This window comes from Leucopleurus acutus (genome assembly GCF_964270905.1).
Source record: "Leucopleurus acutus genome assembly, chromosome: 5".
In the NCBI taxonomy this organism is placed as follows: Eukaryota; Metazoa; Chordata; class Mammalia; order Artiodactyla; family Delphinidae; genus Leucopleurus; species Leucopleurus acutus.
Genome location: NC_139147.1, coordinates 87,311,535 through 87,334,382, shown reverse-complemented (window position 1 = coordinate 87,334,382; position 22,848 = coordinate 87,311,535). Strand labels below are relative to the sequence as shown.

The window sequence follows — 22,848 nt, the reverse complement described above, 5'->3', positions numbered from 1 at the left end:
CTTTGTCTCTTATAACATTCTTTATTTTAAAGTCTATTTTGTTGGATATGAGAATTGCTACTCCAGCTTTCTTTTGATTTCCATTTGTATGGAATATCTTTTTCCATCCTCTCACTTTTAGTCTGTAATGTGTCCCTAAGTCTGACGTGGGTCTCTTGTAGACAGCATATATACGGGTCTTTTTTTTGTATCCATTCAGCCAGTCTATGTCTTTTGGTTGGAGCATTTAATCCATTTACATTTAAGGTAATTATCGGTATGTATATACCTATTACCATTTTCTTAATTGTTTTGGGTTTGTTATTGTAGGTCTTTTCCTTGTCTTGTGTTTCCTGCCTAGAGAAGTTCCTTTAGCATTTGTTGTAAAACTGGTTTGGTGGTGCTGAATTCTCTTAGCTTTTGCTTGTCTGTAAAGGTTTTAATTTCTCCGTCGAATCTGAATGAGATCCTTGCTGGGTAGAGTAATTTTGGTTGTAGGTTTTTCCCTTTCTTCATTTTAAATATGTCCTGCTACACCCTTCTGGCTTGCAGGGTTTCTGCTGAGAAATCAGCTGTTAACCTTATGAGGATTCCCTTGTATGTTATTTGTTGCTTTTCCCTTGGTGCTTTTGATATTTTTTCTTTGTATTTAATTTTTTTTTTTTTTTTTTGCGGTATGCAGGCCTCTCACCATTGTGGCCTCTCCCATTGCGGAGCACAGGCTCTGGACGCACAGGCTCAGCAGCCATGGCTCACAGGCCCAGCCTCTCCGCGGCATGTGGGATCCTCCCAGACCGGGGCATGAACCCGTGTCCCCTGCATCGGCAGGCGGACTCTCAACCACTGCACCACCAGGGCAGCCCCTAATTTTTGATAGTTTGATTAACATGTGTCTTTGTGTGTTTCTCCTTGGATTTATCCTGTATGGGACTCTTTGTGCTTCCTGGACTTGACTGACCATTTCCTTTCTCACTTTAGGGAAGTTTTTAACTATAATCTCTCCAAATATTTTTTCAGTCCCTTTCTTCTTCTCTTATTCTTCTGGGACCCCTATAATTCGAATGTTGGTGTGTTTAGTGTTGTCCCAGCGGTCTCTGAGTCTGTCCTTAATTTTTTTTTTAAACATCTTTATTGGAGTATAATTGCTTTACAATGGTGTGTTCATTTCTGCTTTATAACAAAGTGAATCAGTTACGCATATACATATGTCCCCATATCTCTTCCCTCTTGCGTCTCCTTCCCTCCCATCCTCCCTATTGTCCTCAATTCTTTTCATTATGTTTTCTTTATTCTGCTCTGTGGTAGTTATTTCCAGTATTTTGTCTTCCAGGTTACTTATCTGTTCTTCTGCCTCACTTATTCTGTTATTAATTCCTTCTAGAGAATTTTTAATTTCACTTATTGTGTTGTTCATCATTGTTTGCTTGCTATTTAGTTCTTCTAGGTCCTTGTTAAACACTTCTTGTATTTTCTCCATTCTATTTCCTAGATTTTCGATCATCTTTACTATCATTACTCTGAATTCTTTTTCAGGGAGACTGCCTATTTCCTCTTCATTTGTTTGGTCTGGTGGGTTTTTACCTTGCCCCTTCATCTGCTGTGTATTTGTCTGTCTTCTTATTTTGCTTAACTTACTGCATTTGGGGTCTCCTTTTCGCAGGTTGCAGGTTTGTAGTTCCCATTGTCTTTGTTGTCTGCCCCCAGTGGGTAAGGTTGTCTCAGTGGGTTGTGTAGGCTTCCTGGTGGAGGGGACTGGTGCCTGTGTTCTGGTGGATGAGGTTGGATCTTGTCTTTCTGGTTGGCAGGACCACATCCGTTGGTGTGTTTTGGGGTGTCTGTGAACTTATTATGATTTTAGGCAGCCTCTCTGCTAATGGGTGGGGTTATGTTCCTGCCTTGCTAGTTGTTTGGCATGGGGTGTCCAGCACTGCAGGTTGCTGGTCATTGAGTGGAGCTGAGTCTTATCGCTGAGATGGAGATCTCTGGGAGAGCTTTTGCCATTTGATATTACATGGAGCCGGGAGGTCTCTTGTGGACCAATGTCCTGAACTCAGCTCTCCCACCTCAGAGACTCAGGCCTGACACCCAGCTGCAGCACCAAGACCCTGTCAGCCACATGGCTCAGAAGAAAAGGGAGAAGAAAAAGAAAGAAAAAATAAAATAAAATAACGTTATTAAAATTAAAAATTGTTAAATATAAAATAGTAATTAAAAAAAGAAAGAAAGAAGAGAGCAACCAAACCAATAAAAAGTCCACCAATGAAAGCAAGCGCTAAAAAGTATACTAAAAAAAAAAAAACAAAAAAATAACAGACCGACAGAACCCTAGGACAAATGGTAAAAGCAAAGCTATACAGACAAAATCACACAAAGAAGCATATACATACAACCTCACAAAAAGAGAAAAAGGAAAATAATATATATATTTAAAAAAAAGGGAAGAGAGCAACGAAATCAATAAACAAATTTACCAATGATAATAAGCTCTAAATACTAAACTAAGATAAACATAAAACCAGAAACAAATTAGATGCAGAAAGCAAACCCCAAGTCTACAGTTGTTCCCAAAGTCTACCGCCTCAATTTTGGGATGATTCGTTGTCTCTTCAGGTATTCCACAGATCCAGGGTACATCAAGTTGACTGTGGAGATTTAATCCACTGCTCCTGAGGCTGCTGGGAGAGATTTCCCTTTGTCTTCTTTGTTTCCACAGCTCCGGGATTCAGCTTTGGATCTGGCCCCGCCTATGCATGTAGGTCTCCTCAGGGTGTCTGTTCTTCACTCACACAGGATGGGGTTAAGTAGCAGCTGATTAGGGGGCTCTGGTTCATTCAGGCTGGGGGTATGGAGGGGTACAGGATGTGGCACAAGCCTGCGTTGGCAGAGGCTGGTGTGACGTTGCAACAGCCTGAGGCGTGCCATGTGTTCTCCTAGGGAAGTTGTCCCTGGATCACAGGACCCTGGCAGTGGTGGGCTGCACAGGCTCCTGGGAGGGGCGGTGTGGATAGTGCCCTGTGCTTGCACATAGGCTTCTTGGCGGCTGTAGCAGCAGCCTTAGCATTTCATGCCCGTCTCTGGTGTCCATGCTGATAGCTGTGGCTCACGCCCGTCTCTGGAGCTTGTTTAGGCGGTGCTCTGAAGCCCCTCTCCTCGCACACCCTGAAACAATGGTCTCTTTCCTCTTGGGCAGTTCCAGACTTTTTCCACAGACTCCCTCCCGGCTAGCTGTGGCGCACTAACCCCCTTCAGGCTGTGTTCACGCAGCCAACCCCAGTCCTCTCTCTGGGATCTGACCTCCAAGGCCCGAGCCTCAGCTCCCAGACCCCGCCTGCCCTGGCAGGTGAGCAGACAAGCCTCTCAGGCTGCTGAGTGCTGGTCGGCACTGATCCTCTGTGCAGGAATCTCTCCGCTTTGCCCTCTGCACCCGTGTTGCTGTGCTCTCCTCCGTGGCTCCAAAGCTTCCCCCCTGCCCACCCGCCGTCTCTGCCAGTGAAGGGGCTTCCTAATGTGTGGAAACATTTCCTCCTTCACAGCACCCTCCCAGAGGTGCAGGTCCCGTCCCTATTCTTTTGTCTCTGTGTTTTCTTTTTTCTTTTGCCCTACCCAGGTATGCGGGGAGTTTCTTGCCTTTTGGGAAGTCTGAGGTCTTCTGCCAGCGTTCAGTAGGTGTTTTTTAGGAGTTGTTCCATATGTAGATGTATTTTTGATGTATTTGTGGGGAGGAAGGTGATCTCCACGTCTTACTCCTCTGCCATCTTGAGGGTCCCCCTGACATACATATATATATATTTATTTATTTATTTTTGGCTGCGTTGGGTCTTCGTTGCTGTGCATGGGCTTTCTCTAGTTGTGGCAAGTGGGGGCTACTCTTCGTTGCAGTGTGCGGGCTTCTCATTGCAGTGGCTTCTCTTGTTGTGGAGCACGGGCTCTAGGCACATGGGATCAGTAGTTGTGGCTCATGGACTCTAGAGCGCAAGCTCAGTAGTTGTGGCACACGGGCTTAGTTGCTCCGCGGTATGTGGGATCTTCCCGGACCAGGGCTTGAACCCATGTCCCCTGCATTGGCAGGTGGATTCTTAACCACTGCGCCACCAGGGAAGCCCCCCCAGACATATATTTTTAAGATTAAAAAAAACATACTATCAAATGAGAGTCTTCCTTAAAGATAAAAATCTGTGTGACCCAGATGCACTGAATGCTGAGGCCAAGCAATGAAAAACCCATAGTCTCAACATACCATTTTTCCTGACCTCTTACTTTGGAGGGTGTTATGGATTGAAATGTGTCCCCCAAAACTCATATGTTGAAGTTTTAACCCCCAGTACCTCAGAATGTAACTTTATTTAGAAATAGGGTCAATGGAGATGTAATTAGTTAAGATGAGTCAGATTGGAGTAGGGTGGTAATAAAGAGAGGAAATTTGGACACAGAGACTGACATGCATACTGGGAGACATGCACACATGTCATGTGAAGATTAGAGTTATGCTTCCACAAGTCACGGAGCTACCAGAAACCAGGAGAGAGGCCTGGAACAGATCCTTCCCAAGCACCTTCAGAGGAAGCATGGTCCTGCTGACACCTTGATTTTGAACTTCTAGCTTCTAGAATTGTGAGGCAATAAATCTCTGTTGTCTAATCCACTCATTTTGTGGCATTTTGTCATGGCAGGCCTAGGAAACTAATACAGAAGGCAATACTCTAGGTACTGGGATTGCAAGAAATTACATATTCTTTTGAATATGTAATTTCCTCCAGTATTTCACAGTTCTCTCTGTTGTATGCTAGAAAAATCAAGGTGAAAAGCAGCTTTTGAGTTGCATATTATGCTGCTCTCTCTGGTGAGCCCTTCCTATGTGACTTAGCTCTGTCCTTCCTGAGAGTTGTAGAGGGTACTGGAATCAAGATCTGAGAATTATGCTTCACAGCTTTTTCTTAGAACAGCGGGAATTTCTCAGTGTACCCCATTTTCATGGATTTTCCTGCAATTAGAGACACAAGGCTCCTCTGTATTTTTCTGGGGGTAGCTCAGTTTTGGAGGGGTGAGCTCCAGTTTCAATAGGTAAGGAGGATGAAACTGATCTGACAGGATCTGAACTTGTTTCATTTCCTGCCTAAAATGTACCAAGTACAATTTTATTTGCTTGATTACTCAAAGCAGTAGTTGAATTTAGAAAATGATTGCTTTGGTGTGTTAGCACTTACATAGATTGCTTCATTTAATCTTCCCAAGTAACCTATGAGATATAGATCTTACTACTATTAGACAGATGAGGAAATAGACTTACTTATGCAACTTGCTCAAGGACACAGAGTTGCTAAGTGGCAGAGTTGGGGTTGGAATTCACAAAGTTTAACTCCAGAGACTGTAGACTACACTCCCACATAAAGTGCCTCTATCTTGTGTTAGTTACTCTTATTGTTGTAATTTTTAGCGTTTCTTAAAAATCACAATTTCCTTCACCTGTGATTTTCTTCACTTACTTCAAAGTATAATAAAAACTATGCCAGGAAGCAGCAGGCTGAGGACATGATGGGGAAATGAAATGAACTTTAACAAGACAGTATATAATTATCCTCTCCTTCCCCCATTAAATTCTCTCCTGCAATCCAATATAACCTTTGTTGTTTGATTCTGGACATCATTCTTTCATTCTTATTTGAACAACATGCCTTTGAGTGTGAATGTTGACTGAATGAAACCAATGCAGAAAGGCTGCCGCTGATCCAGAAGGCGACAAGTAGCTTTTGAGTCAAATCTTCCATTGTGGCCTTAGAGTGGGCTGTACCTAAGTGACTTAGTTTTCGAATTAGTGAGAATTTAAGTGCAGAGGATGCTGGAGAAGGTGTGATTGATACACTGGCATCCTGCATTCACTCACTGGATGACAACTTATTAGTCCCTATACAGATAGCTTACTGTTTGATTATATTTAATTCCAGAACAATGTTCAAATAAATTGTTGTAAGAAGGAGCAACTAATCCATTTATATGACAAAAAAATAAAATTGTCTCGATAATATCCCAAGTCTCTAGGACATTTTAATTGTGATTTCAATCCACTTGAAGGGGTTGCCTATATTTTTATTTTACTGGACTTTTGTCACACAAAATATTTCCAGCCAGAACTTGAAAAACCTTACTCTGAAAGAGATGCTTTTGTTTTAAAGAATTCCTATATGATGTGACTTGAGACGCAAAGATGTACATATGAAAATTGGCACTGAAAAATGATTCATTGCTAATAGTGGTACTCTAATGTTTTCAAAATTGGTTGGATAATATCCATTGGAGTTTCTTATATTATAAAGAAAAGCAATCTATTGGTTTATATTGAACAGTATATAGTCTAAAATTTCATTTGTTTGCAAACATTATTCTCCACTTAAAATGCATTGTGGAAAGAAAATGTGCATTTTTCTATCATGAAAATTAACTCCACTTGAGGATAAGTTAAAAGTGAAAGAATTACCGGCTGTGTTGGACGTTACTGGCCTTGCTATTGCCTCCGATTTGGTTTCACAGAGAAAATCATCGATGGAGGGACTCAGGAGGGGTCTGCTCTCTTGCTGTTCATTCACCAGCTGGGAACAAATGAACACAGGTGTCAAAGGACTTTGTCCAATTGCAGAATCAGATGAATTAAAATGCAGCCTTGCAACAAAATGAGAATAGCAAGCCTACCAAAAAATCAATCAATAAGGAATAGGGTAGAGGCAAGAAAGGAAACAAAATCAGGGGGTGGGGAATGAGCCTTTCAGCACTGTCATATTTTTGATGCAGCCAACTTCAGTTTTCAAACCTCAAGCTTTTTTTCTCCTCCTAGAACGGTTTTGGAATTATTCTCTAATTTCAGTATGTAGAATATGACACCTATTGAATCACAGTTCCTAAGGGCCAATCTCACTCTTCATCTGGACAAAAAGCTCTCACTGAGACCTGGAACCATGGCTTCAGACCCTGAGGTGACACATTCTGTTTAGGACTGGTCAGTCATTGCTATGTAGTAACAGCACGCACACACACAGAGATCCGTGTGCATGGATAAATGCTCTTTTTCTCTCTCTTAAAAAGCTCAAGTCACCTAAAGGCATACGCCCTTCCTTACATTTCCTTGGAATGCTTTTGTAGTGCATAACAAGTATTTTGAGAGAGTAGGAAGTATTGTTAACTGTACAGGTATCCAGTATATATGTTTGTGAAAATCTGTATGTAAAAGAGATTTCTGTCAATTCAATTATATTTCCCCATTGGCTCGTTCTCTAATTTCAGAAATCTTTCAGTTTGATTTTTATTAGTTCTCATTATCAGTGGCAGCCAACTATTTACTTTCAGTTATTCTGCACCTCTTTGAATCCAAACATCCTTAAGTTCTGTTTCTAAGGGTAAGGGGAAAATTACACTTAAGATAACACAAGTGGTTAGTCCCTAAAAGAACTGTCTTAGTTTTTTGGGAGTTTTTATATTGGCCTTTCTTAAAATGGGCACAGTCATCTAGTTTTCTACTTGCTATAGGAAAAAGATGTGCCAAAAAATCTCTAGATTTTAAAATACTTATTTGCAAGGCTGTATTTTAAGAGACACATAAAATAACAAATGAAGTGTTTTGAAGTATTACCAAATCAAAATATTTTCTATGACTCACTTTCACTTCATTATTTCTCTGGCAATGTTAGTGGTATTATAGCTTAGAGCTTATGGACCCTGACAAGAGACCTAAATAATGGTAAATATGGGAAGAAAAAATGCAATTCTATTATTGGTGAAGGAGGAATATGGAAGCATTAGTGATTATTCGGGGACTGAAAACCAAGAGGCACCTTTGGTACTTTTACACATTCATGCTATTATTTTAACATGGATAAATCTCAGATCTTCACTGAAGTCTAAGATTTTGAGATAGAGTTGGCAATTTAATTTCACTCATATTAATTTGTACATGTTATCGAGGGTTCTAAGAATTAACAATGCTCATTTTCTTTTAATGTTCAAGTTATAGAGATAGAAAAATTTTCAATTATAAGTTTTAGTGTTACTATGTATAAAGACTCACAGATTCCTCTAAATTATCTGAGGTCTGTTTTGGTTGTAACCTTTTTTTTGGGATGCTCCTTTAATCCATGAACAAAACCCTTGAGTTTCTTTGCATTTTGTTTTCTGAATTTGAACATTCTTGGGTATCACCCATCCTATTTATATTGAAATATTTTTTAATGTTGAGGGACTATGAGCTTCTCATGTTTTGGGGATAAAATATATTAGAAGTTTTGTAAATGCCATGGTTTATGCCAGCTCTTCGGAAAATGTGATTAGTTTTCCGGGATCTGTTTTTCATTTATAGGTAGCTCATGTAAAAACTGTGTTTATGCAATTTCTTAAAGACTCATACATTAATGTGTATTTCTTGGGAGAACTTGCCCTTTTAGCCATATATGCTTAGAATATTGAACCCATCTAGTATGATATCACCATGGTGATGTGGTCTTGATGTAGCAACAATGTCTACCTCCAGGCTGTGTCATTCTCACAGCTGTCAAGGGAGAGATGGATTCTGCTGTGCTATAAACATCATGAAAGATGAAGGTCACCATCAAATATGGCACCACACTATACTCATAGAATTTATTGTAACAGGCTTACATTTATTAAGTTGTGCATTCTGACTACTAGGCCTTATTGACCTAGGCTAAAGTGAAAAAGGTGCAAAAACTCAATACAACCAATACAACTTCAACTTTAAAATACGTATGACATATGTGTGATGTCATAACTCTTTTTGTTAGCCATTATTTCTCTGAAGAAGTCTGATGTTATTGATAGATAACTAAGAAAATTTATTCTCTTAGTCCTGGTCTTGAGAAATATCCATTATTATCTAAAAGGTACCTATGATTTATATTCCACAAAAGCCCCCTTATACTTTTTCTTTACTTTGGATACAATTAAATTCCTTTGCAAATAAAAGGTCTAATACTTTATTTCCAAGTCATAGCTCTGTAAGTAGGTGTGTAGAATAGACCTAGATTACCTATGGTTTTAGAAGACCAGGGTATTAGATTTCTGTAGATATTTTAAATTGCAAACCCTGAAAAATCAGTCTAAATTTGATAAGAGAATTCTAGAAAGTAAGACCTTTCCACATAAATATCTAAATGGAAAAACAAAGGACAGCCACAATTAATTGAAAGGCCTATCCTTTTAGGCAAGTCTGCTTTATCAGAGGTAATAGGATTTTTTTTTTTTTTGAGTCTCTCTCCTCATTCAAACCAAAGACTTATTTTCTAGGGAAAGCACTTCTAGCACTCAGATTTTCTCAGCATAGGAAGAAAAGAATACCAAAGAGGAGGTTATTCAGAGAGACACTAGAGAGCCCAAGACTAAGTTGTGGCTTCTCCTCATAAGGTCTTTTCCATACCTACTGTCTTATTTGTGACCACACTTCACCCCTGGACTGGAGTTGTTCCCATAACATGTCTGTCCCGTTCCCATAACTGAGCTGTTCCTGTGACTTTCTTCCATAGATACAAATCAAAGAGGAAACTTCACATTACTTTCTGAGTCTGTGCTTTTCAAGCTAGAGCACCGTTTAGCTGTTGGGAAATGCTGAGATTGGAGTGGGGATAGTGGCAGGGCTCAAGGGTGAAGAGGATGAAAGGCCAGATTTCAGATAGCATGGAAAGGTCATTTGGGAACTGAAGGTTTTTGGGTTTTGATTGAGGTATGGAAGATGAAATAGGAGATATCATGAAAAAAAATCTTTTGTTATTAACTCTGAGGTAAGAGGCTATGTCTTACTCATATTTATATCCTTCACAACTTCTAAAAGAATGTCTTCATATAAGAGGGGCTCAATAAATGGCTACCAAATGGGACAGTGACTTTGCAGAAACTGAAGATATAAAAATATCTATCTCAAACAGTCCAATTTTGAACTGTATCTTCAGTCAGATGAATTTAAGAATCATTATTTTAGCCCTACTAAGTCCCATTTTATTTTTACTTGTATAGATAAGAATGGCTTTTCACATGCCTCCCTCCTGATTTTCAAATAAATTTATGGTTTTCCTATGGTGACTTGAGAATAAGCAAACCTTTTAGGTCATAAAGTAATATTGCAAACTGAACTGAATCCCCCAAATAGTTCCCCTAAGCTTTACTCCCAAATTTTATGCCATTTATTCTGTCTTTATTCGTTGGTAGGATAGAGCTTATTCACTTCCTTTTAGAATTACTTCCTTCAGTTTGAAAATACTTTATGAACTTACCTCATTTCATCCTTCTGGCACAGAGTACATTGACGTTATAAAAATAATAAAAGGTGAGTCAAAAGGTTTCCAATTTTTTTTTTTTGAATAACTGAGTGGGAGTGATTGCAATTTTGGTCCAATCAGATGATCTTAACTAAGTTAAAATGACCCACTTCATTAGTTGCTAAGGCCTTTATTTCAACTTTACATTTAAACTTTTCCTTTATTATCCTTCTTTGTCCTCTTCTCAATATTTAGATTAGTTCAAAGGCCTTTCTAATGGTGACAGATTCTTATTTCTCTTTCAGGACCCCGTTCTATTGATACATTGTCTGGGAACCTTCTTCAGCTCTAGGTGGCAAGTGCCTTCTTACAACATCTCTGCGTTCCCATACTTTACCCAATTTTATAACCTTAGTTTCACCTGTTTCCTCCCACTAGACTGTGATCTCTTTGAAGGTAGAGACCTTATCCAATTAATTTTTGTATCTCATAGTGGCAGTTTAATAAATGTTGACTGATTTTATACAGTCCAATTGAATGGTGAATTGTATAAAAGAATGATTGCATGGGCATCCTCAATTTCATATGGGGTTTGATCAACTCATAGGCCAGTGGTCCTCAGAAATGTTTACTAAATTCCTGGCAAATTTTAAACCACAAATCTAAGTCCATTTTCCCCCACTGTCACATCACTGAAATGCTTGGAAACCTAGAGGTATCTAAAGGAACATTTCCAAATGCAAGGCTTCTACCAAGAAGTCAAAAATGCCAAGAATGAATGCCTAATGAGAAAAATTGAAATAAAGGCATGGAACTGCCTCATTCCATCTTTGGAAGCAGGACATGGACCAATGCAAGTGGGAAGCCAGTGGTACAAGAAATAACACCACTACCTCACTCAGAGATTTTAAATCAGAGATTCAAATTTGGAGATTCTGAGAGAAAGCCCTTACACAGTCAATGGACATGGAAATGAAAGGAAGCAGCAGAAGTAAGAAGACAGGTGAGAACTCGCATGTAGGAGCTTCTTGTCACTCAGAATTCAAGACTATTGATCCTTTACACCTTCCTTGTAATCACAGGTTGTAAATGAAATATTCAATCAAATGCCTTCAATTTACTTATGACTTAGTCAGACCGGTCAGTTGATGTGGCTAATAGTAGCCACCACAGGACAAAATTGCTTCTTATTTTATATCAATACTGTGTTTAGTGTTGAGCAGAATGCAGACAATATCATCCACCTTTAATGAATTATTGTCTGTTTTAAAACTTTGTCTAAAAATACATTTGCCTTAGTTCAACTTGAATTTACTTAATTTAAATGTTACAAAATTAAATTATTATATGATCTAAGGTGAATATTTAACCAAGATGAAAGGAGAGTATTTTGTTTTTAAATACTGCCTGCTACTTAAGCTCCAGTGCATTAAAGATAGCTTTTTTTGTAACTTAAGTCTAAGTTTATTTATCTTTAAATAATATATTGCTTAGGTGTTTCATTAAAAAATATAGAGCTAAAGTTTGTGATAGCTCATATCACTAAGAATTAACTCCAAACCAAAATACATTTTAGGTGAGAAAACAAGGTCTGTATAGGATAATAACTGATTCTATAATTTTACACTTCAGATTGATGATCTCAATCTATTGTTTTAGTTTAAAGTAAAATATTGTTTTTATTTTGAAACATTTTAGTACTTAAAGAATAATTTTAAAAGTTAAAACACTGAAGCGAATAAGCTAAAAAACAGTTGACAAATATCTCATATTTGTAATGTTGATTAAAAAGTTTGTAAAAATATACCAGTCTTTTTATCTCATCTAAATAATAGAAAAAATAAGATTGTTTTTATATACATAAAAACACAAATATGCTTTCAATAGACATATCTTTATGCATTTTGAAAATTCCTTTATTATTTGCACTCTCTTGATTAAAAGTACAATATATGTCATTGGTTAAGTAGGTTTTCATTCATAATTTTATAATTAAACTGTTTATGGCTTTATTAGTCCTATCCAAGTTTAGAAACGTGTGCAAAGCCCATCAAAATAGTCACCATATTAAAACTAAGTTGACTGACTCAATCCATTGAAAAGAGGAAACAACTGAAACATTACTATGCACCCCTTAGTATTCAGCCTTTGAAGGCTTTGTCATGGTAATTCTGCCACCCGACTGAATTAATTTCTTATGAGCTAATAGTACTAATGGCACTGCCCCATCCCCCAGTTCTTTATATGGGTCTCAGTGGATCTTCCTGTAAAGGATAACCATGTGATAATTTTCAACTCTTTGACTTGATCTAAATGTCAACCAACTGACAACAAATATTTTCCTGACAGGATAGTTAGACATAAAAATGTGAATCTATTCATGGGGAAATGAACAAATATTATTGTTTACAGCTTGGATAGTACTAACATCAAGGCAGGAAGGAGAATATAATTAAAGCAATTGTTTCAAGTTAGTAACAGAAAACCCAAACAAGACTGTATTTAGCAGCCTTGTGAATGTTTTTCCAATCAAGGACATTACTTTTTTATCTTTATCAGACACAATATTAAATCAGTATCAAACTATAAGGGGTGGAGACAGATAGAAAAACAAAGCCTGAGTTAAAAAAAAAATTCCCTTGACAAGAAGAGGTCTGGAACACATAGTTTTAAGACACTGTGCTCTATAGCAAAAAATGAATGGGCTATTCCTTACTTACAAAAGTACCAGGGGAGGTGGTTAAAATGAAAATTTTTGAAGGTTCCTTATGAGAGAAAAATATTCCATAAAGCCATTTCATTCTCATAAAGAAGAATAAAAATTTTTCTATGATATGCTCAATCTTCTGGCACATAGTTTTCCCTTCTAGCCTCAAACTGGATTTATTTATACCATTACAGTCTAGAGTAGTACTGTTCAATGGAAATATAACGAGAGCCTGGTAATTTTAAATTTTCTAGTGGCCACTTTAAAAATAGTGAAAAGAAACAGGTGAAAATAATTTTAATAACACATTTTATTTAACCCAATGTATCCAAAATATTATCATTTCAACATGTAATCAATATAAAAATTATTAATGTGATAGTTTACATTATTTTTCTTTGGACTAAATCTTCAAAACTTGGTGTGTATTTTATACTTACAGCATATCTCAATTCGGGGTATCCACAAAGCACTCAATAGCCACGTGTGGCTAGCGGCTACTGTAGTGAACAGCACAGGTCTAGAAAAACTCTTATTTCCTCCAAGACTTGATGGTTCACATATTTTTTCCCTTCAAAACTCTCATCAATGCACATTTGTTTCCATACTGTTTGACTTAAAGTTTGACTTAAAGTGTTAGTCTAGGACAGCATGAACTTGAACTGCTATGAAGAGCTTGACACATTGTTTAGCAAAGAATTAATAATTAAATGAAACAAAAAGAGCAATTCTCAGGGGTCCGACAATTTCTGAGTTCAGATCACCTGGCCAACTCTTCTGTTTTGTTCAATTTGTTCAAGGTACTATAAATGACTTGACTGGAGTATGCTTGGCTAAATCTCTCTAAAAATGATCCTTATAATCACATAATACAAAAATGCTTCAATATAAACTATTCTACACTTACCAATCTGTGGAATGAACAGTTACTAAACAAATTAGGGACTCAGTGTTTCAAGGACTTATTCTGTATTTTATCAATTATGATTGTCCTGAAGACGTTATTGAGAGAGCAGCAATTAGCTTCAGACATTTCTGGAATCTGTGAATGAGCAGCTGGCATCGACACACCAGTGATGAAGATGAGTCAATGTGTCCTGCAGTATGTAGCACTATGTCACAGGGGCTTTACAGGAGACATGGGACAGACATGTTTCAAGACACTAATACATTCACACAAGATAACGAGTAAGAATGTGGTATGGTACACAGATTGGATGCTGTGGTTGCCATGAGAAGTACTCACTTTTTCAGATCATTCTGCTGCTTTTTGGCTTGTGCATGCCACTGGTGCATAGCAGGGAAGAAGCCACTTGTGTGTAGTGGAAAAAGTATATCAACTAATAAAACCACATTTGACTGAGAAATAATTGTATCACAGCTGTCACAGGATTAATTCCATAAGATTATCAATACAATAGGTGCATTGCATTTTATGAATCAGAACTCTCCATTTGCTGATTCATAAACTAGTCACTATGCAACAAGAATATGATGCATCAAAGAAAGCATTGTATCATCTTCATGCAGTAAAATTGTAACTATTACCTCAAAAACAGTTAATGCAACATTAGACAGGGATTAAAGAAGGAACTTCGTACACACAAATGTTCTGAATATGAGAAAATGGTAATAATTACAGTTTCTTTTCTAATTAAAAAAATCAAAATTCTTATTTTGCATTAAATTTAAATTAAAGTTTAGGTTATAGTGGTAATTTTGGACATTTGAAAAGAATTACTGGAAAGCACATAGCAATGCATGGTTTTGAAGAAAAAGAATTTTGGGCACTACAGCCTGTCCTAAATCGTGATGTCCTGAAATGATATGCTGCAGCACAACTATGCCAATTGCAAATTTGGATAGGTCTTACCTACTGATGAATATGGCTCTACCATTAGCCGAGAACTCCAAGTGGTTCTCACCTCCCATAACATTCTCCTGAGGAACTGTGGACTGTATATTTTGGATATGGATTCTACAAAGGCAGGAGATCAATGTAAAACTGTGTATGTCTTACTATGTAAACTAAGTAAAGAATGGAGCCCTTGGTAAATATTAAGCAAATTTCTTTCCAACTATTACTATGTGTCATTGGGAAGAAACATCTCCTCTTTTGGATTAAAACAAAAACCTCACAACATAAGATTATCCCAAAGTCCTGGGAATCTTTATAACTTTTTTATTATTCAATTTTGATGTTATATGTTATTATAATTTTCATTACTTACAACATAGTGTTTAGAATGAAATGAAACCACACATGTTGGCAGCAGCTGGGGATGTGATCTGATGATATTCTAAAAATAAGTTGCCATAATTTAGCTTTTGATATAAATGCCTTTCATGAGGAATTTAAATGGACATTTTTCTAAATCTAGACATGTTCATATAATTGGAACTGAATCACTGTATTTACTATTGCATTATGGAGAAAAAAAAGAAATGTTTAAGATAACAATCTAATCTAAATTATAAGATAAATGCAAGTAAGTAATTTTGCATTTAAGAATTTAAAACTGATAGTTCCACAGAGTGGTGATGAGTATATTATACATACATATGTATGTGGATTTTACAGGGTGTTTCAAAAGTCCCTGAGGACATACAGGATTCATTCTCAGTGTGTCTTTGCATACAAATGCAAATCTTTTTCTATACTTATTATAATAAATACTGAAAATGCCCCTCATGTGCTTTTAATAGAGACGATATTTTTGTTGTCAAGGTCACTAAGTAGAAGAGGGGCCACCAATGCCATTTTCTGCATGGAGACTCAGGGACTTCTGGCTCATTCCTGTAAATTAGTTATCCACATAAATATGTATAGACATACGTAGTATGCATAGTCACAACATAAATATATTTAACATTTAAGAAATTTTAGATATTCTACTGGTAAACTGACATATGTATGCAATATAAGTTGTATTTATTCATAGGAATTTGATTTTTTTTTTTTTTGGTTGTTGTTCAAATGTACCGTTAGCTTAATTGTTATTTCTTTCCCAAAGTTGTTAACAAGACTCCTTTATAAAGAAGCGACATGTTTTACTTGCACATATATTTTCTTTTTCTTTTTTTAACTAAAGTTTAGTAATGAAAATTAATATCCACGAATGAGTAACTAAATGATGGAATTTTCCTTTTTTTTTTAGCAATTTTGGTTTTCATTTTATATTGTATAATTGTTTCATTGAAACTGTGTTTTTAAAAAAATTGGATCGAGTTAATGTTTTTTTTTTTCTAGTTAAGAATCACAATATCTGATATATTAACATATGTCAGCTTCCTACAGGAACCCTAAGGGTCTGCCCACCTGTGATGTCATAGTAAGGAGGGGCTTTTCTTCAGCAGACTCCTCCCTCGGTATCTCCTTCATCACCATGGCAACAGCCTTATCTGCCGCCCTAGAGCCTTTTCCCTATAACAGTGAAATCAACAATGACTTGTGTCAGGAGAAATCTTTAACTTATTGTTTATCACAAGATATTCTAATGTTTAAAGAGCAATCCAACATAAATGAAGAGGTAGTCTGCTGCAAGTGAATCTTGAGGCTTTTGGCTGAGGAGAAAACACACAAAATCTGAAAAAAGATTATTTGTGAACTTTTTAGTTAGCTACTTTTTCACCTTTACAGCTGACATATTACATTTAATTTTAACATAGTATTTTATATGTATAATATATTTTAAGGCAATTTACATGACATGACAATTTTTATAGTATTGATTTAAAAACACTATAGATTGCCTGTTATGTTCATTTAAAACTTATTCCTATATAATCCCTAAGTGTTTTGAATGGCAGTGAGGAGTCTGGATTAGGGATTAGGATCAGGGTCTCACTCCCACAGAGGACTTCTGCTCGGTGATCTCTGGAGTCTGTCATTTTTGAGTGGATTGGTCATAAAAAGTAAACATGTCATAAAACCTCTAAAAATTCTTCGGCAGCCTAACATCACAGGAATTCACCCAGCTTGTTTATTTGGGGGAGGTAGTATGAAAAAAATTTGCAACTCTCAATGTTCTTGAGATCAAATAAATTTAATAGAATTTTAGAAATGTCTTTTAATTGGAGAATCTCATAAATCCAGGTGTAAATAAAGGATGATTAATAATAGAGGCAATGATATACTGATATCTACAATTTTTTGGCTTTATACAAGCATAACTATGGACTGTAAAGGGGTAAGTTGGTTTTCTGGGGTTTTAGTTTACCAGATTATTAAATTTTTGAGAGTAGATAGGGCATAAGGGAAAAAACAAAAAACAAAATATCACCTTCCCAACCCAATTAGCAACATCTCATACTATGTAAAAATTAAATAATCTTTAAACACTTCAAAAACAAAACCTTCCATTTTCTTTGGTCTCTGGGCAGAGCCTCTCTGGAGAAAACAACCTTATACTAAGTGCACACGTGAATATCTGTGTTGTAAATCTACTTAAAATACAAATGTAGCACACAGAGATATAGGCAAAGAAACAAAAATGGGCATATGAGGGTCCGTTGTCTGAAAGGGAATTAAGAGCTATGGTCACAATTAACTCCAGAGGTTAATAAATCTTGATAGTCTCTATGCAACTAAAGAGGATAGAATTACATTATTATCTTTGGTTTGCACAGGGCTTTAAGTATTTAAAAGGTAGGTTGACTCTAAGAAGCAGAACATTGTCCATTTTTTCAGGCATTGCCTTTCTAAAATGTAATGAGTGTCAGCTTTTATTTATGGGAACAAAGAAAAACTTTCTGTATAGTTACTACATTTAAAAATGTGTGAATCTCTTTACAATGCTGAAAGTTTGTTTCTTTGGTTTGTAACTTAAAAACTAGCATTATTGAATGATAATGTGATATTTCTATGATAGAAAATCAACTATTAGAGATTTTATTCATCAGATATAACAGTGGTAATTTTCTTATGTGTTCTGAAAAGTTTATATGGGCACAATCCTTAGATTAACTGAATTCTGGAAGAATAAAGGGCAACAGTGATTCACTGCATACAAATTGGGGTGCATAATGATCCAGGTTTTTCCTTTAATGAAGCAAGGTCATCTTCCTAAAATAGAGATACATACAGTTCTGAATTCTGGGAAAAGATTTATGGCACTTTTAAACTATTTGACATTTTTTCAAAATATAAAAATTATTTGGATAAAACATTACATAGTGTAAGCTCAGTATACCTTTATAAGCTACCCTCATTGACAGACTATATATAGTTTAACAAATATTTTTGCAGCTTATTTTTTTCAAAAGAGCAAAATCATTTGTGAAGAATTCTTTCCATGCTCCAAGAGGTTTAATAATATAGCAATAAACAAAGTGGCATGCTTATATTTAAATTCCTAATATATTTTTTAAAACATATCTAATGTTACAAGGTAAAATTTAAAAAATAATGATTCAGACTCTTTTCTTGGGCTAAGAAAAAAAAATCAATTGATAAGCATCTCAAAAAATTTCTGGTCAATATTTCAGTATACCATTTATTTGAAATGCTACCAATCTATAAACTACGTATAGGTATTTTTCACATGTGCAACTATAATAGCTAGAATTAGCAACGGACATGCCATTTCACTAAAACAAAAACAAAAGAAAACAAAAATTAGTCCTTTCATGCTGAACTCTAGAACAAAGCAGTGGTCAGCTAGAAAGGATGTATAATAAACACATGCGGTGCTTTTTATTTCTTGCAGAAAAACCCACCAAAGCCAGGGTCAGGTCACTTTTTTGAAGACAGTGCCACTTTTTCTTCAAGGTTACACCTACTACCTGAAAAGAGTCATGACACCCAGGTTAGTGCCTGCTAGCAACTTTTTTGCTTTACAGCCTTTTGGCTTTTGAGTTATTACCCCATGAGCCTCACTGTTTCACAAGTGTGGTATAGTCCGAGAACAGAGCAGGAAGGTCGGCCACGTGACATCTCCATGGTGTCTAAAACCACTGCCAAATCACGTGAATGCACTCATATATCAAACCAAGATTTCCCCCAGATTGTATTGCCACCTCCACCTGGTACCTTAAAATCAAGCTGTGTCATTTCTGACTTGTCCATTTATCTTGTGGGATAATGCTTCTAGAATTCAGAACCTGTCTGATAACTGAGTTGGCAATTCATGAAACTATACAACTTGGCATATCAGCAGCTCTTCAGGGCTGACAGTAATTCAACTGTGCAGGCTTTTTTTTTTTTAATTCAGTGTCTTAAAACATTGTAAGAAATATATACACATAATTATCCATAGTTCAAGCTCAATTTTCTAAATAGAACTACACCATAAGGTCAATATTAATCTATTATTTGAAACATCACGAAGACAGCAAAAAGGAAATATACACTGACTACACACTCAAGCATATAAATGGATTTAGATTACATTAAACCGGTATGCTTCTAAATATGTCATTCTAGCCACAAGAGAATAGTGAAATTTTACCAGTTGATTATCGCATTATGACACCCTCTAGCAATTATTTCAGCCTATTTCTTTTCAAATAATACTTCAAAATCACCTTTCCCCACTTCCTTATTGAATCTCTTGAGATGTTTTTGACTGTTTAGAAAACAGTATCAGCATAAAGGGAAACATCTCTCTTTTTTTGTGATTTGCTGTAGAAAATTCTTTGATTTTTTTTTTTTTTTTGGCGGTACGCGGGCCTCTCACTGTTGTGGTCTCTCCCATTGCGGAGCACAGGCTCCAGACGCACAGGCTCAGGGGCCATGGCTCACGGCCTAGCCGCTCCGCGGCATGTGGGATCTTCCCGGACCAGGACACGATCCCGTGTCCCCTGCATCGGCAGGCGGACTCTCAACCACTGTGCCACCAGGGAAGCCCAATTCTTTGATTTTTTAAAAAATTCTTTTATCATTTTGTTTCTTCACAAATGAAATATATAAAATAGTAGCTTTTCTAACAAATAATAATTCTTGCGAATAATCTTTTTAATTAATTTCTATTATAACACCAGGCATAAATGAATGAAACACAGAGTATAGCAAGTGACACTAACATTTATTAAGAAAACTCAATTTTGGCCCACTTCTTCTTCTTCTTCTTTTTAAAATATAGAACATGAGAAACAGAGTAGAAAATATTGCAAGTCACAGGATCTTCTCAGGCTGGATACCAGGCTGTGAAGCTATGAGGTATCCTCAGATGAGAAGGTGTGGGCTCTAGGCCTGTCTCACAGGGAAGGATCTAACCTATTTAGAGAAGTTACTGTGTGCTGAGCACTCTGCTGGGTGTTTTGCGTGTTTTTACTTGTTTGATCTAATGAGAGCCCTGTGGCATAGGTATTACGGTCTTCGCTAGACATTTTTGGGCTTTGAGGCTCAGAGATGGTGTGATTTGACCAAGGCCTCAAAGCTCAGCCCGGACGGGAACCTGTGTGCCTGTGTGCTTCCTTCTCTACCACACTGTTCTCTCTCCACCCAGCTTTGTTAGGGGTGGGAGGGCTCTTCCACTCTGCCCTCAACAACTGCCCTTAATGGAGGGTTTCCAATGGTATCACCCAAGTTTGGGGCAGCAACCACTTCTCAGTATAATTGCACAGTATGGATCTAAGCAGATATTTTGGAGAAATATTTTCTTTAGTCTGCAATGGTCAATACGAATCAGCCATGCATAACTTCACTCATGAGCACATTTCTAACAAAATGTTTTCGTTTCTTCTATCTTCTTAGAAAATGAACCTAACATTTCACATACACACAATTTTTTCTGTTCTGTAGATCTTAATAGGCTTATAAGCTTTAGCGTCTCTCCAATTATTATTAAATGCTAACTCAATGCCATGAAATGCCACCTTTACTAGGATTTTCCTGAGATCTATTTTGGTTGTTGTTGTTGTTGTTGTTTTTGCGGGCCTCTCACTGTTGTGCCCTCTCCCGTTGTGGAGCACAGGCTCCGGACGCGCAGGCTCAGCGGCCATGGCTCACGGACTTAGCCGCTCCACGGCATGTGGGATCTTCCCGGACCGGGGCACGAACCCACGTCCCCTGCATTGGCAGGCGGATTCCCAACCACTGCACCACCAGGGAAGCCCCTGAGATCTATTTTGGACACATGAAATAAAATAAGTAATTTCAGAGCAACACAGTCCATTTGTAAGCAATTTTCTAGTTGCAGATTCTATTACTGCTACTATGGAGTTTGTAACTTAAAAATTATTTTTATTATTCTTAATCTATCGACAATAATACGGAGGCTCTTTATCAAAGATATTAAACAGAAGAAACGGAGATAAATTAGGGGAAGAATAAAAGACTACAATACTAGACATCTCTGCTAACCCTAAATTAGCTAATATATGAATTTAAATAAGTCTTCCTTTTGTTCTGATTGTAAAATTAATATATGCTATTGCCAAAAATTGAGAAAAAACAGAAACAAGAAAGTTAAAATAGCAACCCTAACATTTTCATGCATTTTCCCCCCAAATTTTATATTTACAATATTGGAGATTAAACAGTTTTTTTAGGATGACTGTTCTAAGGATAGACAAGCTACAATCAAGTTTACAAATGTGAATGTATTGAATATATTTCTTCATACATACATACATGTAAGCAAATACCTGCCATTTAGATCATTTTAGCAACACTGTTTGAAATGAAATGATATTCAGTATTGCATATGCTGAAAAATTATATACCTCATAAATTCCAGACCCTGAACTTAACATGCACCTGCGGGAAACTGGCCACAAAAAGGCTAATTTCTGATGGCTATTTTCGTCTCTCATGTGCAGAGCCAGGATAACCTTCTTTTACTGGGGAAGGTAAATGTCATGATAAGTGTCATGCTCTCTTCAAACTTCTCTTTCAACATGGGAAAATGTCAGATCAATGTTCCATGAATGGTGGCGATCTTTGCCTACCATATTATGTCTTCTCCTAGTTGTGTGTTCCTGTAGATTTCTTCCAAGGTAGAGTAGGGTTCAAACCATGCTGGTTCTATCACGGTAACATTTAACTCATCTCCGCCCCCAACAGAATGTTTTGTAAATTTTAAAGGTGGTACAAATAGAACTAAATCTAAATCAATCCTTGGTTCTAAACGTCCTGAAGGAAGCACAGATCTAGATGTAAACAATTGGGAAGCATGGATGGAATGCTCTCTTTTCTTAACTAGCAATTCATATGAGGAATTGAAAAATCATATGAATTCACCATTGGTTCAGTGATCTCTTTATAGCTGGAAATAATATGATTACTGATTCCTTAATAAGGGTAGTCAAGTTGCAGTAAGGAAATTGATGCCTCTAGTTAAAATAATGACACACGGCATTTAAAAGGAAGACATCTAGTTGATTTGTTGATTCTCCATGTCTTCCTCTCTTTTTTTTTCTTTTTTTCCCCTCCAGCATTGTTTTTCCCAGATGACTCTCCAAACCATCACTTTTGCAATGAAGTCTTCTGAGGTGAATGAGGACTGATTCTAATTACATTCTACCATATAACTCCTATGCCCTCGGTTTGTGTTATGTGCTATTTGGCACTTTTTGTTGTGTGTGGTGTATGTGTATGTGGTGATGGGAGAGTCGTGGATAACAATCTCTTTAATTCTAAACCTCCACACATGAAAGTTGCTGCGATTCCACACCCCCCGCATGCACACGCACTGTCCTTGGCCTGAATGATTGGTGTAGGGGGTCTTTATGACTCTTATAGGCCCTCAAACTTTTGCCTTCATGGGCCCCTTCCTCCATAAAAAAAATGTAGAAGACTGTATTTTATGATAAGCTGTATCAAGAAAAATATAATCTAGACTGAATTTATTATTACACATTATTTTAATAGTCATTTAGGGGGTTCTGATTTTAAGAAAGATATAATTAAAACAATTTTATGGGTCCTTAAGAGTATCTTGGGCCCTCTGAACTGTGTCCACTGTGCTG

At 36.8% G+C, this 22,848-nt stretch overlaps 1 protein-coding gene across 7 annotated transcripts in view; it reads right to left on the bottom strand.

Moving 5' to 3' along the window:
• Nucleotides 1-22,848, bottom strand: part of PEX5L (peroxisomal biogenesis factor 5 like) — a gene marked incomplete at both ends in the record, with an annotated part of 183,943 nt that overhangs the window by 89,628 nt on the left and 71,467 nt on the right. For 3 of the 7 annotated variants that reach the window (XM_082840545.1, XM_082840548.1, XM_082840543.1), the window contains 2 exons: nucleotides 6,452-6,563; nucleotides 16,256-16,360. In XM_082840545.1, the coding sequence (XP_082696671.1) occupies nucleotides 6,452-6,563; nucleotides 16,256-16,360 (217 nt within the window). Of the gene's footprint in view, nucleotides 1-6,451; nucleotides 6,564-16,255; nucleotides 16,361-18,654; nucleotides 18,721-22,848 lie in introns of all 7 variants that reach the window. The other 4 variants (XM_082840546.1, XM_082840542.1, XM_082840547.1 and 1 more) reach the window with 2 other exon arrangements.